Source organism: Mesocricetus auratus, unplaced genomic scaffold (assembly GCF_017639785.1).
Source record: "Mesocricetus auratus isolate SY011 unplaced genomic scaffold, BCM_Maur_2.0 Super-Scaffold_15014, whole genome shotgun sequence".
NCBI lineage: Eukaryota > Metazoa > Chordata > Mammalia > Rodentia > Cricetidae > Mesocricetus > Mesocricetus auratus.
The window spans coordinates 15,737,423-15,754,536 of NW_024429186.1; the positions used below are offsets into that span (position 1 = coordinate 15,737,423).

General features: G+C 51.1%; 1 protein-coding gene across 1 annotated transcript in view; it reads left to right on the forward strand.

Moving 5' to 3' along the window:
* Window positions 1-243: 243 nt before the first annotated feature.
* Window positions 244-17,114, forward strand: part of Asb2 (ankyrin repeat and SOCS box containing 2) — a 37,628-nt gene continuing 20,757 nt past the window's right edge. The window contains exons 1-2 of the mRNA XM_005068370.4: window positions 244-518; window positions 11,390-11,669. Coding sequence (XP_005068427.1) covers window positions 11,464-11,669 — 206 coding nt within the window. The 5' untranslated portion in view covers window positions 244-518; window positions 11,390-11,463. The remainder of the gene's footprint in view (window positions 519-11,389; window positions 11,670-17,114) is intronic.

The window sequence follows — 17,114 nt, forward strand, 5'->3', positions numbered from 1 at the left end:
TCTTCTTACACACCCCTGCCCTCTCCCTGGCTTTTTATTCTCTTTCCCAGTTCTGTGTCTCTTTGTGTTCCCTTTCTGTCTTGTCTCTCTGCATCTCCCTCCTCTCTAGCTCCCGCCTGGGTAGTTCTAGAAACATACCCATATATGGCCTCCATGTCAAGGATCACAAATGATGACATCACGTGAGGGCCGAAGCCCGAGATGCTCTCCGAGGCGGGAGCCTGTCTCCTGTGCCCCCCAGAGGAGTGGAAGGCGGGATCACAGCTTCCTCAGCGCAATCTTCAGCAGGGAAATCTGAGAGTCATAACATCTTATAGCTTGGCTTGACATCGTGGTCATGCGGTGGGCCCAAAATAAACTCCCTGCTTCAAAGGAGAGTGTTTCAGAACTGCCTGGCACAGCGGCTGCAAGCTCAGGGCCGGCAGAGGAGGCAAACCCAGGGAGCATGATCTGAGTTCAGACTGTCAAGAAAAACTCTTGGTTGCCCAGACCCGTGCCCCCGCCACAGAACCTCACAGGTAATGCATGCTTTCGACTTGGTCACAGCCACTTTAAAAAGAATTGCTGGGCGGGCTGGGACCCGCAGCTTCAGGACTCACTGAGACTGTAGAAAAACTGTGCCCATGTCTCTCCCTGTGCTCCTCCTCTCCAGCTCTGCACATACTGGGGACTTTGGGTCTGGTGGCAGGAAACCAGCACTCTGCATGCATGATAGCTGTTCTCCTGGAGGACTCGAGCTTAGAGTGTCACTGTGTGTGCTTCTAAACATGGACACGTGAAGGGAGTGAGCAGCAATGGTATTTATTATTGGGTCCATAGGATCTCCGGTAATGTCTGTGTTAGACAGGTGGCTTCTGAAAATGCTTCCAGGCTGAGAAAACGATAGACTCGGTGTCCTCTTGCAGGAGGCTTGTGCACGAACAGTCATGTGAAGTTGATGACAATCCAGGTGCCATGGGCTCTGACTGCCCTTTCTGCAGGGTTAGGAGAGGGTATGGAATGAGAAATGTTACACAGATGAGACTAAAAATAAATTATAGGACACAGGGATGCAAAAATATCATGCATATGTGCATGCACACACGCCGTGTCTGAGGAGGTGACGGTCTTGGAAAGGACAGATGGAATGCCGCCATGGAAAGCCAGGGGTCTCTGGGTGGAGGAACAGTTAGGACAAAGGGAAATGAGGCCTGGGAAGGACGGGGCGTGAGAGGGAGAAGCGAGGCTCCCCGTGGGGGCTGGAGGGAGGAACACTCACTCCTGGACTGGGGGAGACGGAGCAGGGGGAGGCAGGTGGGGCTTTATCTCAGGCAGCATCTTGTGAAGCCAGGGAGATGGGCTGACTCGAACAGGCTGGTGACATCGTCGGACAGCAGAGATGTGGCAAAGCCCTGCTTGGGGCAGGAAAATTCGCCTTCTGCATGGAATCCTTGTGAGGCAAGGTTAGGGAATTCACAGGAGCTTAGGCAGGTCACCAGCCACAGCCTGACCTCAGCCATAGTGGTCATTATGCCACTCTCGTTCAAAACACGGATGCATGCCCACCAGAAGGAGCCATCCCGTATTTCAGGTCCCTTCTGACACAAGTAGGCCACACCTAGTATGTGTTGGCCGTCAGTCTGGGGATCCGCAAGGAAGAAATTGAGAATGTTGTCTTCTTCTTCTGAATTGGGGGCCTGGAATGATTTAACAGCGAAGAACAATTCAGTCCATGTTAGACAGTATCCATCAAAAGCTTAATATGAGTGAATTAGTCTCCTGACCCCTCTCAAGGCCACCAAGAGTGTGAAGTGACCAGTAGCTCTCCTTTGCAAGATTTGGAAACTGAGGCCACAGGGGTTAAGGGTCTTGTCTGAGGCTGGGCAGTGATGAGGCGCTGGGATTAGGATTCAAACCTAAGTTTCAGGACCCCATGAGCTCATGTCCACAGCCACAGCTCCAGCAGCTCTCAGGCTGGCACTGTGGTGGCTGGCATCTCTGTGAACCCAGCAGGATGCCCCTGGCATCTTCATGGCATCCTTAGGCACCAGGTTTTGCCTGCAGACTAGATCTGAGTTTTCCTGAAGGAGACACAGAAATGTCTCCAGCCTGTTCCCTGGCTTTCCTCTTCTGAGTCGCAGGGTCCCTGGCTGCCTGAAGAGGGAGGAGTGGCCAACCTTGCCACCCATCAGCATCACTTCAGGCTGCTGGCGGATGGCAGAGCTTGGTATTTCTAGAGACAGAAACTGGGTCAGGGCCCTGGACCTGTGTCTAGCCCTGTGGACTGAGCCGTTACTGATGTGTCTGGTTGCAGTGGGAGGTTAGAGCCTGGGATACTGGCCAGTCCCTGCAGGGCCTGGAGGCAGGGGAGGGGCCCTCCACCCTGTCTGAGACAAAGGTGACCTCCTGGCCCTGGAGAGGCAACAGCTTAGGGCCTGGGAGAATAAAGAGGGAACCCAGGCTCCCTGGAGTCCTGTCAGCTGCTGCTCACAGGCAACGCCTCTGGTGACCTTTGACTCTGTGAAGGATCGGTGTCTTAGAACACTGTATTTGTCACACAACCCAGAAAAGCATGTTTTCTTTCTGCCATCCCCACTTCCCACACCCCTCTCTCGCCCTCTTTCTTACTGTCTCTTAGGGGTGGTTTTAACCAATGGACCCTAGACCTCAAATAAATACGTTATCAAGGTATCCCTTTAGGATTCCAGATGGCTTGAGAGAGAGTCACAAGCAAAGGGAAGGCAGGGTGTTCCATTCCAGTTAGTGCCTCAGTTTCCCCTTTCTGTACAATAAGCCTCTGGTCTGTTCTGGGAGTGGAGTGAGAGCAAGGTCAGCTTTGGAAAAGACCAGCTCCCATTGGCCTCTCTGGGCCCCAGTTTGAGTCCTGTGTGATGGTGTTGACTGTACTCTCTAGCCCAGAGTCGATCATAACACCCTCTTCCCCACACAACCACTGACCAAGCCTCAGAATCCCCAAAGTCACAAGCTTGCCCGTGATCAAGGGTCTGAGACTAGCAGCTGAGTCAGCTGTGCTTAGAAGCCGTGAAGCCTGTTGCATGTGCTTTTCCTGGAGAGGCACCAACAAATGTCTCCTCACTCCAGAGACACCTCCAACAACAGACCAAAGCACGACTCACCCAAGTCCGGCTTGACCAACCAATGAGTCATCTACAGTACATGGGTGAGAGGTCTCTTTCAGGAGTGTGTGTGTGACCCCAAAGCAGCCACCCCACCAGGAAGTCTCTCACTCTAGCATGGACTTCCCCATACTGTGTAGATGGAGTCCCTTGCTGTTAATCCTCCACAGCCTATTATACTAGAGCTATATGCTATGTCAGTGGTTCTAGCCTTCCTAATGCTGGGGCCCTTTAATACAGTTCCTCATGCCCTGGCTCCTATACTATTTCATTGTTACCTCATAGCTGCAATTTTGCTACTGTTATGAATTGTAATATAAATGTCTGTGTTTTCCGATGGTCTTAGGCAAATCCTTAGGCAAATCATTCCACCCCAAAGTGGTCATAACCCATAGGTTGAGAACCACTGCTCTACTGCCTCCTGAGACCACGTGTAGTTTTGGCAGAGTTGCATACAGCTAGGAGGAAGGTGCAAGGGGCATTGACCTGATGTCTCAGGTGAGGGTCACCCCTCTCCTATGAAGGCAGGTCAATAGGGTGGATCTAGAGGGTCTCTTGTAAGTAACCAACCCCTTCTCTTCTGGCGAAGATGATCAAATGGTTATTATGTTGTGAGGACAGAGGTCTGTAAAAAGGCCCCGACACCAGAGACCCTTCAGCCTTGTCCCTTGTTGTGGTGGCTTGAATGAGAAATGTCCCACATAAGTTTATGAATTGGAGACTTGGTCCCTGGTTGGTGACACCGTTTGGGGTGGGATGGACCATGGAGGAAGTCCTCCTCTGTGCTGGAGGAAGTGCATCTCTGGGGGTGGGCTCAGAGTTCAGGGCACAAGTTTCCAGTATCATAGCAACAGAAAAGTAGCCATACACTTGTCAAAGGCCCACCCTAGGGTTTTGACCGCGGTCTAACCTTAGCTAAGGCAGCAACAAGGATCAATAAGGGTGAGGTGAAGAGTCGCTTGTAGGAACCCTCGCCATTGCCCTCAGCATTTACAGCCAGGGGAGGGGCTGATGAAGAAAGGGACAGGCAGATATGCCTTTGGCCATACACTCTGGGGCTCGGTCCCCCTATCTGTACAATGGGCAGGGAATACTCACCAGAGCTGTCCTGGTTAACTTTTCTGTTGCTGTGATAAAGACATCGACTGAAAGCTTGTTGGGTGTCCTGCAGGGAGGGTTTGTTTGTTAGGCTTCCACACCACAGTCCAACATCTGGGGCAGGAGTTCAGGGCAGGAACTGGACGGCAGAAACGACTGAAGCGAGGGTCATGGAGACACACTGTGGGCCCACTCTGCGCTGGCTTGCTCAGCTTGCTTCCTTACGCGGTCCAGACTCACTTGCCCAGGGGTGGCCCTGCCCTTTCGTCCATTAAATGTCCACTGGCCAATCTCATGGAGGCAATTCCTCAATTGCAAGTCCCCCTTCCCGGGTGTGTCTACTTTGTGTCAAGTTGACAGAGACTAGCCAGCACAGGTGCTGAGGTCAGAGGACTCTGCTCAGGACAGTGGTTGAGCGCTTCAGGGACCACAACCGCAAACGTGGATTTTACTGTTCAGATTTCAGAGCATGAGGACCAGGCAAGGTGCGCAGGCCTCCAGGGTTGCCCATCAACCACTGTTGGAGGGTGAGGAGTTATGATGGCAGGAGGAACATCGCAAAGAATAAAACTGCATAGAGGGAGTGGGACAGGACAAGAAACAACCCAGAAACTCTCCACTTCCTCCTCAGTCCCAGGCTAGCCCAAGCAGCCTGCTTTCAAGATCAGCTCTCACAATAAATTAACAGATAACTATATACACGTCAGTGTTATATAGAGTTGTTCTTAGGCGTCTGCTGGGGTGAGTTTCTGGAACTTGTAGATAGCAAAATCCAAGATGCTTAAGACCCCTAGGGAAGATGTGTGGTATGTATGTAGAGCCTGCACACATCATCTTGTCCTCTCTGAAGCCATCATTGGATTGTCCACAGCCCCCTACATAAGTTGTTGCTACACTGTATTGTTTAGGGACTAATGGAAGGAATAATATCTGTACATGTTCAAGGAATACTATCTGCAGGTGTTCACCATTACTTGAAGGTATCTTCTGGATATTTTAAACTTCATTTAATTCACGGATGCAGAATCCACAGATTCAGAGAGCTGGCTTATATATATATATATATATATATATTACATATATGTATATAATGTAGTATATATTTCATGAGGGTTTATATGATTTAACTACAAACACATTTGTGAATATAAGTTTATTATATATGCACATATAGTATTCACTTACAAACTTTTGAAAACAAAGTCTTTATCCTTGCCCCCAGCCTCTCCTAAAACTTTAAAAAGCATCAGGAGGAGTGCCGGGAAGATGACTTAGTAAGAAAAGTACTTGTCACACAGCCATAAGGACATGGAGCTGGGGCGGAAGCTGCCTGAGATCTCAGCACGGAGGAGGCAGATGGGCTCCCTGGGGCAATAAATCAGAAACACCTAATGTCATCTTCAGGCTTACACGCACACGCACACACGGGCACACACGTACACACACGTGTGCAGACAGACGCTTCCCTTAGCTGGTGAGACAGAAGCTTGGTTTGAAGTCAGATGCAGCCTCCTAGCCCTGTCCTTGTCACTGCCTCTCTGGGTGTTCTTCAGTTTCCCCACTGTCAGTCAGAAAACAGCGCCCCAGCCACTGACTCCCGATGTGCTTCAGTGAGCACACACAGGACTGTGCACTCTGGTGGCAAGGGGGCCTTATCTCTGGGTGGCAGCACAGCTCTGAAGGGACACCTGGCTCAGAGCGGTGGCCTTGCTCAGGAGCACAGCGCAGCGGCCCACCATCCACACTCATGTGGACACGTGACCCCCAAATGGAAACCACACACAGTGTGCCCTGCACTATTGTGTGACTCAAGAACCCCCTCAGAGTCCCCGCTGTCCTGTGCGGATGGTCGCCTTGTGCGGAGTGAAGCTGGGACCGCGAGGAGAAGGGATGCCAGGCAGGTGGCCCCCCAAGGTCTAGAACAGCCACAGGGTGGAAGGGCTGGGGGATTTGGGAGAATGGACACCAGCCCTGCGTCAGGTTGAACGAGGGTGGACATAGAGTCCACCCACCCCAGCTGTGACAGATCGCACCGTGACGCCCTGCTTAGTATAGGAGCCGACAGCCACCCTCCCTTTGCACGAGAAGAGAAGGCAACGTTGGTGAGCCTTTCACCTGGGCCCGCTCTCATTTTATTATTATTATTTTACTGTTATTATATCACTTATTTATTTTGGTTTTTTTTTTTCAAGACAGGGTTTGTAGCTTTGAAGCCTGTCCTGGAACTCATTCTGTAGACCAGGCTGACCACTAGCTCACAGAGATCCTCCTGCCTCTGCCTCCTGAGTGCTGGGATTAAAGGCGTGTGACACCACCACCCGGCCCTCCCTCATTTTAAATGGAGGAGAGCAAGGAGGAAGATAAAACCATCAGATGGCCTTTCTGAAAACTGCCAGCCAGGGCAGGTCCTGAATGGATATGAGCAGGTGGCGACTTCCTCCAGGGAGTTGAAAAATCATATATTTTTCCAGGCCCTGGATGTGTGTCAGATGATATCCTTCACATTTGTAATAATAATATCACATCCTGCAAACACAGCTACAGGCCAAGGCTGTTAGCATTGACTTCACAGGCAGGATGAGACCTGCCAGTGGATAAGTAGGCTGCAATCCCTGTCATGGACAGCAGAGGGCAGGGCAAGGCTAGAGTAGGTAGCAAGGGGACCCCAGCCCAGCAACCTGATGGCCTTCCAGGGAGTGAAACCTTATTCTGGTTGTACGGTTTATTCTGAACTTATTAAATGCCCACTGTGTGCCTGAGCTTCAGTGAGGTCCTGGAGTTTGGGCAGGAATGGGAGACAGTTTTACGGATGCTATAGGCGGGTAAGTCCATTGCAAGCAACACAGATGGCCAGCGGTGTAGAGGGCAGACGAGAAGTGAGCTCCCCTCACACCTGACTCCCCAGGTGTCTGGCCAGAGGGCTGGGTGCAACAGGATGGCTGCCTGCCAGCCGGCCCACTCTGCCGGTTCTTCATAGGATGCCCAGGGCATGATCTCCTCCCACCGTGACCCCTAGCACCACACACAGTCACACACAGGAGGCTCAGGGACAAGCAAGAGAGAAGGTTTATCCTTCAGTGCTGTCCTATTCCTTGTCACAGTCCAGCTGGGATCCACACTTGGCCCATTTCACAGACTGGAAACTGAGGCCCGGTTGAAAAAGCACCTCTGTCGATTCAAGTCCTCCGAACAGCTGTCTCCACCACTTTACAGTGGCCATCTGGGAGGGGACATGGAAGGCACCTCAGAGGGCAGGAGGGGGCTCAAGGGAGGCTCAGCTTCCCTGGGATGAGCCTGCATGTGGGCTGACCAGCTCTGGATCAAGGCAGCGTGCCCTGGGCTTGGCCAGGGAGGGCCCATGGACTCACTCTCCCTGGGGAACAGCCGTCCCTATCCTAGCTGGTCTCCCGGTAGTTCTTGGCACCCTGGCCTTCCTCCAGGATTCAGGTCGGGGCAGGAGGTGGCTCACCTTCTTAGAATCCACATATGGGCTATTGCTCTGATCACTACTTCTGGAAATTCCAGGAGGAGCATTTGGTCTGAAGTTAGAGGATTGAGATTTCAATCCCAGTTCCCCTGAGGCATATCATTCTCCTACTCTGAACCTTAATTGCTCCATCTGTGAAATGGGGTGGATGATATAGGGGTATCAAGCTGTGTGTGTGTGTGTGTGTGTGTAGGAGCAAGAAGTCATGTTGGAAGAAGTTTTGGAGATGAGAGGGCTACTGCAAGGCAATACCTTGTGGATAGCATCCCGCTCAGGGAAGAGGCTTGGGAAAGTTTGGGGTCTATTAGTTGAGGGGATGGGAGATTAAGTGGCCACTGAGCCCCCAATCAGCCCTTGCCAAGCTCTCCTTGACCATAGCCCATGCCTCCTTATGGAATCGGGATGGAGTTCCAGAAGAAGGACTCTTGCTGTAGAGCCTTAAACATTGAGGAGGAGTTCTAACAGCCCAAGAGAGGATGCTGGGGTAGGAGGGAGCCTCAGCGGTGCTGGGGAGTATCACCCAGGTATCTGAGTTCGAAGGTCAGAGAGGAAGAGGGTGAAGAGATAAGGATCAGATTTTGAAGGGCAGGAAGCCAGGGCATGAGCTTCCTTCATAGGCAGAGTGGGGGCTGGGGGCAGTGAGCACAGGGTAGCAGAGGCGATGGAGGGTGAGTGGGGAGGCCAGGCCAGGGAGACCAGCATGAACATGACTTCACAAGGGAATGGCACCAGGAATGATCCCAGCATGGGAGAGAGGCAGTGTCCCACTGTCCTTGCTACGTTTATGCTTTAAGTCTGGAGACTCTACTGGCTGTGTTTAGAACAGCACAGAATTGGGTAAAATCTCTTGTTTTCTGGGGCTCCATAGAGCAAGTGGGAGCTGCTATAGGGATTAAATCAAAGAGCTGCTTCAAGGGGCCTCGCCACGTGAATACACGCTAGATGTGTATGTTGTGTATGTGCGTGCATGTGTGTGCACATGTACATGCGTGTGTCCCTCCCATATACTGGCCTATCCCCCGTCTGTGTTTTCTGGCCAGTGCCTCCCACCTTCCTGGGATCATCTTCAAATAAAATCGACAGGTTGATTCCTGGACCACACTCCCAGGACTCTGAGTGCCGGGGACTGAGGTAGGGCTCAGGCAGGGCACTTTATGATTGGTATTTTCTGTATTTGTTGAGTCGTTAGGTCACAGCAATGTAGTATGTGCATGTAGAAATATGTGTGCATAAGTCACATGTGAATGGTTCCAGACATGAAAATACTCTGCAGCAGACACTGAGGAACCTGCCTGCCTCCACTGTGTTTCCTGCATGCTCCAGCCGCTTCAGCCTCCCAATGAGAACTAAGCTTCTGGCTTCCATCACTGTAGGTGGTTTGGCCTGCTCTAGAACTTGATATAAGCATGATCATATATGTGCACGTCAGTCACACACATGTGAAGCATGTATATATGTTCTTGGCATCTTGCTCATTTCATGGGTACACACTCTCCATGACTCCACCACCCTGGGCTAGTTAGTTCATTTATCTTGGTAGACATTTTGGCTCTGCTTCAGTTAAGTTTAGATGAACGATGTTGCCTTGAATATCCTAGACCTTACTTATCTATATGCATGCCCCTAGTTCTTTGGAATGTAGCTGGAAGAGGGTCACTAGGACATTTGTATGGTCAACGTTAGCAAACACCATTGACTTTTCCACTTCTGGTGCTAGGGAGGCAATGACCCTACACTATCCCTGGTGACCCATATCCTCTGTGGTGACCCTCATACACTCTCTGTCGTTGGTGTTTTCCACCATTTTCATTTGAGCTGTGTCGGGCAGGGGAGGTGGTGTTGCTTTAGATTTGAATTTGAACCCCTCAACATTGATGAAGTGAATGCCTCTTGGTGTTTTGGCTGTGGGCCATTTGGACGTCCTCTCTGAGAAGGGTTGGGCTGGTCTCCTGGGTGCCACTTAGCTGGAGCCACCAGAACGCCATAGAGCAAAGCACTGGTATCCAAGGCCCCCATCTGCAGGTGGGAAAGACTCTGAGCTGCAGGCTGGGATGGGGCTGCGGCCAGAGGGTCCTACTCACTTGAAGATAGCACAGCATGGGAGTGGGTGTGGATGTGGGCCTCCCACTCGATGAGAGGGTTTCATCAACTGGATAGGGACCCCTGCTGGGCAGAGCTTGCCTACCCTCAAAAGCCTGGTGCATTCTTATAGGACTCAGGTTGCAAGGAGGCAGGTCTAGTGGGAAATTCCTCTTTCTTTTGGGCACGATAGAAGAGATCTCTCATGAGCCCAGTATGTTATGCCCACCAGCTTCCACTTGGCAGACAGAGCAAGTCTCAAGGGCTTGGGCCCAATATCCAAGGGAAAGGAGAAGGACATCTGTCTCTGGGGGAGGGATGCATATTTGCCAGAGGAGAATGTTGGCACTTGAGGGGGGGCATGTCTTTTTTTTTTAAGACCTCATGTGACTTGAGTGCTCAGCCAGGGCTGAGAACCATTGACCCGTGGCCATGCTGCTGCAAGCCCGTAAATATCGCAGGTTGGGCTGATTTGATTTCATTTGCTGAAAGAGCTTTGCTCAGCCCGCTGTGTTCTCTGCGAGGCATCTGTGTCTTTTAGAAGAGAGCCCCTGTAACAAGACTGTTGTGATGGCTGGTTTTAACGAGATCATGCCATCCCAAGCGGGAGCCCATGTCTGACTCATCCACAGCATTCCCAGCCCTCCCACAGCGAAGGGCGGCCAGTGTGGGACACAGCTGTGACTGGAAGGGAGGGATGCACACGACACTGTGTGGCCTCACGAGGCAGGATTCAAGGTTTTGAGAGCTCTGTCCCCAGAAGAGTGCCTGACCCAGAGTGGTTGCACAAGAAATAATCTCTTAGTTAACGTATGCAGTCATACGTATAGATAGGTTCCCTGGAATGGAAATGGTGAGTGGGCAGATGTCTGCATAGCTAGGCTTAAAAGGGAATGGGTAGGAGGATGGGGGATCCGTGGCTGAGGGAGGGAATAGATAGAAGGATGGGTGATGGACAGATGGGTGGAAGGTTGGATAGATGGGAAGGTCAGATAGGCTGGCGGATAATGGTGGGTGAAAGAGTTGAGGGGGTTGTGGCTGAGTCCATGCCCCGATCAGTGGGTAGGAGGATGGATGGACGGGTGGGTGGGATAGTTGGATGTTAGGACATGTGGACAGATGGGAGGACGAATGGGAGAACAGATGGGAGGATGGGTGGACATAGCTGGAGGCGGGTAGACAGATGTATGAGAGGGTAAATAAATGGATGATGATTTGAAGGCTAGGGTGAATTGGTGACCAGATGAGGGCATGGATGGCTGTGTAGATGGATTGATGTTTACACAGATCCCATGGCCAAATGGATGATTTTTTTAAAGTATGAGGTAGAGGGACGGGCCAGCAGTTAGTACACTTACTATTCATGAAGAGGACCCACTTTCGTTCTTAACAGCCACATGAAGTGCTGCATGGCCGCCTGCAACTCTAGCTACAGGAGATCTGACAGCTTCTTCCGGCCTCCACATGCATCCTCACTCAGGTGTACATACTGGCATGCACGCCAACACGCACATGTTAAAAGATGTGCGATTGCATAGCCTTTCCTGTGGACAAACATGGCTGTCTTGAGGGGCACTCACCGACTGGAGTGGTTTCGGTTTCTGCACAGGGAATTGTCACCTGCTGTGGACTTGCTACTGCTGAATCTCTCTTCGGGAAGGTGGAGGAGAAGAAGTGGCCAAGATGGCGACTGAGATCAGCACTAGGGGCAGGCAGCGTGCCATTGGACACGAGGAATACAGCTTGTACAGCAGCCTGAGCGAGGAGGAGCTGGTCCAGATGGCCATTGAGCAGAGCCTGGCAGACAAGACACGGGGACCGACCCCTACTGACACCACTGTGTCCTCTCAGACTAACCACCAGCCAGGCCATTTCCACTCATGGACCAGGTAAGTGAGGCAAGGCTGACGAAGGGAAAATGGACCCCTGGGCATTCCTCCGGCTTTTGATGCCCAAGGATGTTCATACTGAAGCAAAATGTCCTGATCTCTGACCACTTACAGCACTGCATTTGTTATCTAAGTCACTCTTTGGCATCGCAGTGGGGTGGGGTCCAAGATGCTTGTGGCCCTAGCCTCTCACATAAAATATTGTATTCACATATAACTTATGCACACCCCAAGTATGAATTTTAAGTCATCACTAGGTCACTTTTAATAACAAATACAAATGCTATGCAACTAACCGTCATGCTGTATCATCTGGGGAATAATGACAAGCAAATGGTCTGCATAGTTCAGAACAGACAGATTTTTCAAATGCTTTTGATCCAAAGTTGGATGATTCCCTAAGGGTGGAACCGATGCTCTCTTGGGGTTGATTCTATACACTTCCATTTTAAAATCCTCTTAAGGACTCTGCAAGTGGTCTTCATGTTAGGGAAACTGAAGCCTAAGACTGGCTATCTGGGGATCACTAGGCTAAGAAGCTGGAATTGGCTAGTTCCAAGGCCCAGACCTGGCCTTGCCCTACTGATTTATGCCTGAATTTGGGGGACTGTTGTTCAGAGTTGGGCTGGTGCTTCCAGCTCTGCCTAGCCAGCATCTATGGAAAACACCTGCAAAACAGAGGGCATCCATCTGCCTGGCACCTTCATCCTGCCCCATTCTCCCTGCCTCTCTCTGGTACCTCATCTTCCCAGCTGCTGGGCCTTCTAACAGCATGACCCAAGGCCACATGAAAAGCCACAGGCACACTCCACAGTGCCACCTAACCAGTAGGAGAAAAAAGTGAAAACTTACATCATTTTATAGAAATTTGTTTTTGTGACACTGTCAAGTTGCATAGGCTCAAGCTGATCTGGAACTCACTTGTGTAGCCCAGGCTAGCCTCAAACTTTCAGTCTATCTGCCTTGGTCTCCCCATTGCTGAGAATCTAGGGCTGGGGAGATGGCTCAGTGGGTACAGGTGCTTGCTTCCAAGCCTGATGACCAGGGTTCAATCCCTGGCACCTCTGTGGTGAAAGGAAAGAACCAACGAGTTGTCCTCTGACCTCTGACATGGGTACATCGCCACACATGTGCCCACATACACATACACATGAAACAAATAATTCTTAATTGTCTCCTGTTAAGCTTTTAAAATCATGTGTATTTCACAATCATGGCATCATTATTCCAAGTGTTCATTAGCGACATGTGGCCAATGGCTACCAGATTGGCCAGTACTGATGCTCTAGGGGACACCTTCTTTGCAGGGGCAGCCAGAAAGGCATGTGGCATTTACTCCTCAAGTGCTTTTAGAAAAGAAATGTATCAATTGTGGAGATGATTTTGTTGTCCCTCCAGCCCCCAGCCGAGATCGTGTGTATTGGAGGTAGGGTGCGTGGGGACAGCAGTTGCTGTAACAGGTGGTATCTGTGTGACTGTGAGCCGTGGGCCTCAAATCTCAGCATCTCCAGCAACCAGCGACCCCTGTGAGACCTTGACCTTGGGAGAGTCCCCCACTCCCTCAGAAGTTCTGCTTGCTTTTCTAACAACTTCAGTGTACAGATCTTGCTAATGTGAGCCTCAGCTGACACGATTCGAAAGTGGAAGATGAGGTGTGCCAGCCCTGTCTCTGGGGGACAACTATCAGTGTTTACATCAAGTCATGTTGCTCCTGCTAATGTTAGCTCATCTGCATCCAACTGGCTGAGCCAAGGCCAGGGCACCCTCTTCCGAGAAGCCCTTTCCACAAAGATGTCAGGCAGGCTCCTTGGGCAATGGGGAGAGGGACAAGGCCTTCAGGCTCCTAAGCCGGCGCTGACCACATCCCACTGGGGCCTCGGAAACCCTGTGCAGGGACCTGGCTCATCCACTTCCTGTTTTGGCCGGTTCAGCTGAAGTCAAGCACAGGTTCCTCTTTCTCAGGAGAGGACCGGATAGAGACAAGACGTGGGACTGCTACAGGAGCCACACATCTCTGGGTGCCTGCAGCCTCCTCCCCAGCTCAGGAGCCCCTCCTGCAGGGGTCCTTAGAAACCAGGACCTTGAGCTGTAGAGCTGCCTCTTCTGTGAGATAAGGAGGTGGAAACACACTGGAATTCACATCTGTCAGCCTCGTGGGTCCCGCCTGAAGTGAAACTGCTTGTCCAAGGCTAGGCAGCCTTTATCTGGATCTGTCCCATGGCAGCATCTCAACCAGCCCCATTGTGCAGACTCCAGCCAGCAACCCCCCCCCACACACACACATGCACGCACGCACACACAAAGCTTGGAGCTACGCTGTGTCTCTGTGCTCAGTGGGACCAGGCAGTAGGCTCTGCTGCCTCTGCAGAGCAATGCCCCTTCTGCTCTCCTGTCCTCCCCAGCTTCAGCCTTGTCACACCGCCCTCACACCTACAGAGGTCTAGAGTCCCCACAGACTCGTGAGCAGAACTAGGAGTTAGAGGGAATACAGGACCTACGAGCCCTGCTCACCTCTCTTTGGATATGACAATATCATCAAATCGACCCAGGACATCACACAGGCTCCAGGGATTCCTTTTCATCCTTTGGGTCCCAGGTTAGCTCTCTCTTTCTCAGTGAGTCCTGCCCTAACCACTTGCAAGTCATGTAGGCTGAATGTATTTTCTGTCTGTCCTGGTGGTTCCTGCATGGATGGCCCTGGATCTTACCTGGAAGCCTTATTTGCCTGCTTCTGTCAGCAACCTGTGACATTCTAGTGGTTCTCAAACACCTCATCGGCTCTCTGAGGCCCTAGTCGTGACCATATGCCAAATGGCCACTTAAACACAAAGGGATGGGTGGATAGAACACAAGAGGCCTCAGGAAGAGATGGGTCTGGAGATTCCAATGTTTTCTGTGTCATTTACTGGATGTATAACCACTTCAGGTTAGATATCTCCATCTCAGTGAATCTTGATGTGGCCACTTGTTACTGTCCCTTCTCAAAACAACAATAGCTAAAGCTTGCTCATCTTGTGGTGTATTTTTTTTCTTCTTTTTTTTCCCTTTAGTGCAGGGGATGGAACCCAGACCCTTGCTAGACACATACTCTGCACGCTCCAGTGCTCCTCGCCACTCCCCTCCCCCAACCCCGTAGGCAAACTCTATGTAGCAGGTTAGGACTGTCTCTGTACCCTGTGGCTCGTATCACTTCCTCCTGTTCCCTAGGTGAGTCCTGGGGGTCCCAACTTCATGACTGCCTCAACTTCACAGACCAGCTCTGTGTCAAGCTGGGAAAGTCTCCTGAGAATGTTCCCAGCCACATGACTTCTTGGGGATGAGGGGACATTGTGTGCTTCTGTGTATCAGTGCCTTTGTTACTTAGGTATCTAATGAACATTTTTAGGCAAACAAACACTTCAAAACCAAGACCTTACTTTGGGAATGTAATTTGTTATTATCTTCAAAATGGGGCATGGAGTCCTAGAAAAGATGACTATAGGGGGACATCAAATAAAACATAAGGTCTCTTTTTAAGAGTCATCTCCCCACAACCAGGGACAAAGTTGAATAGTCATTAAGGTCATTTGTCAAGTCTGTCCTCCAAGAGCTCCCGAGAGGCATACCTAGCTCCTCAGTCAATGGAGAAACGGGTCCATATATCCCTGAAGTAGAGAACCTGAGGTTTCTATGGATGGACCAGCAGTGGGCAACTAGAGCTAGTCTTCAAAGCCTTCAAATGCCTGCATTTTATTGAGAGTTGGTCTCCTCAGAAGAGACCAAGGAGGGAAACATAAACCTGGAATGCTGGAGACGAGGTACATAGCAGGACTTGGTTGAGATGGGGTGCATAGCTAGGCTTGCTTGGGATGGGGTGCACAGCTGGACTTGCTTGGGATGGGGTGCACAGCTGGACTTGCTTGGGATGGGGTGCATAGCTGTAGACGGTTCCAAACAAGCTACAGCATCTACTGTACATAGCCTGTGCTGGCTCCATCCTGGCACCTGGCCATGCCCTCTTTAAGCTTGCAGCCTGAAGAAGGCAAAGGTTGAAGGTGCATGGGAACCAGCAAGGCAGGCACAGTGATGGTGCTTGCTGCGTTTTAGCAGGGTGGGGGTAGGGGTTGTGGTGCACACAAGCCCTACCTGGACCTCTTCTAGTTCATAACCTGTAACCACATCCCACGGAAGCGTGTTCCTCTCAACCCAGATGACTCAGCCCAGTGGTTGACTCTGCTGGGAATTCCCCTCACGTAGCCAGCAGAGGGGAAGTGGGGCTTTCTACTTTGCTTTGAAAGCACACAAGTCCCTTGGCTTCCCATCCAGCCTGAGACTCAGAGCTTGGGCACTGTGAGCACAGCCACACAGCTGACCCCCAGATCAGGGTCATGCAGCCTAATTTCAGTGCTCCTAGAACGAGTTCTTCTGCTTTGCTCTCAACCCCTCCCTGCAGCTCTGTGGGTGTGTGGCCTTGTCACGCACATGTGACCTTTGACCATTTAAGAATCCATAATGATATGTGACTTAGTGACCTGCAAGCCCAGTCCCTGACACCAGGTTTGGGACAGAGCCAGGGCTGGCACATTACCAAGCCCATTGTGTCTGTTTCTTCATCTGATGGAATGGGAATGGCACGCCCTTGCTGCCATGGAAGGTGGCAGGAGGGTGTTTGGAAGGGCTCTGAGAAATTTGTCCCATGTGGTGGAGACCTGTGACCCTGATTATGTCACTGCACTGCACCAGCCTTGGTCCCTCACCTCAGCTACCCTTCCTGCTGTTATCACTTCGCATGGACTGGTCCTCATTTTAGGTGAACGTGGCAGCATTTGCTAGTGTACATCATCTTGCAAAAACATTTGGACAATCTCTAGAGACTAGAGACCACATGGACTAGGAATCCCAGGGTCTTATGGAGAGCTCAGACTTGCTGACTACAGAGATAGCTTACGAAAGCTGCCTTCCTAGGGCCAGGAGGAGAGAGGAGAATATGGCGCCTATGCAGACAGGCCAGATGAGACTGGCTATGGACATCCTTATCCAGGCTGCTGGCTCATGAATCTGTGTCAAACTGAGCTTCTTCAACCACACAGGCAATGATGAACCCTCAGTTTGGTCCTGACCCTACTTTGCAAGTAAGGAAACAGAGGCACAAAGTTCAGGAAGAATCTGCATACATTCAAAGACACAAAACCAGTGCGGAGGTCATGGAAATGAACGGAGGGTTAGGGACAGGAAGCAGCCAGGCTCTGCAGGATGGAGGTCTCGGGAGCTGTCTGACCCTCAGCTCTGCTCATCTGCTGTGTGGGACCCTGGGCAGTCCCTACTCTCAGCTCGCTCGTCTGTTAAAGGCAGAGCTATTAATGCTAACCTTACTAAGTACAGAATGAAAATTGCTAAATGAATGCATCAGGTAGGTGTCTTTCATGGCTTGAAGACGTGTATAGAAGCATGCAATGAGCTGGTAAC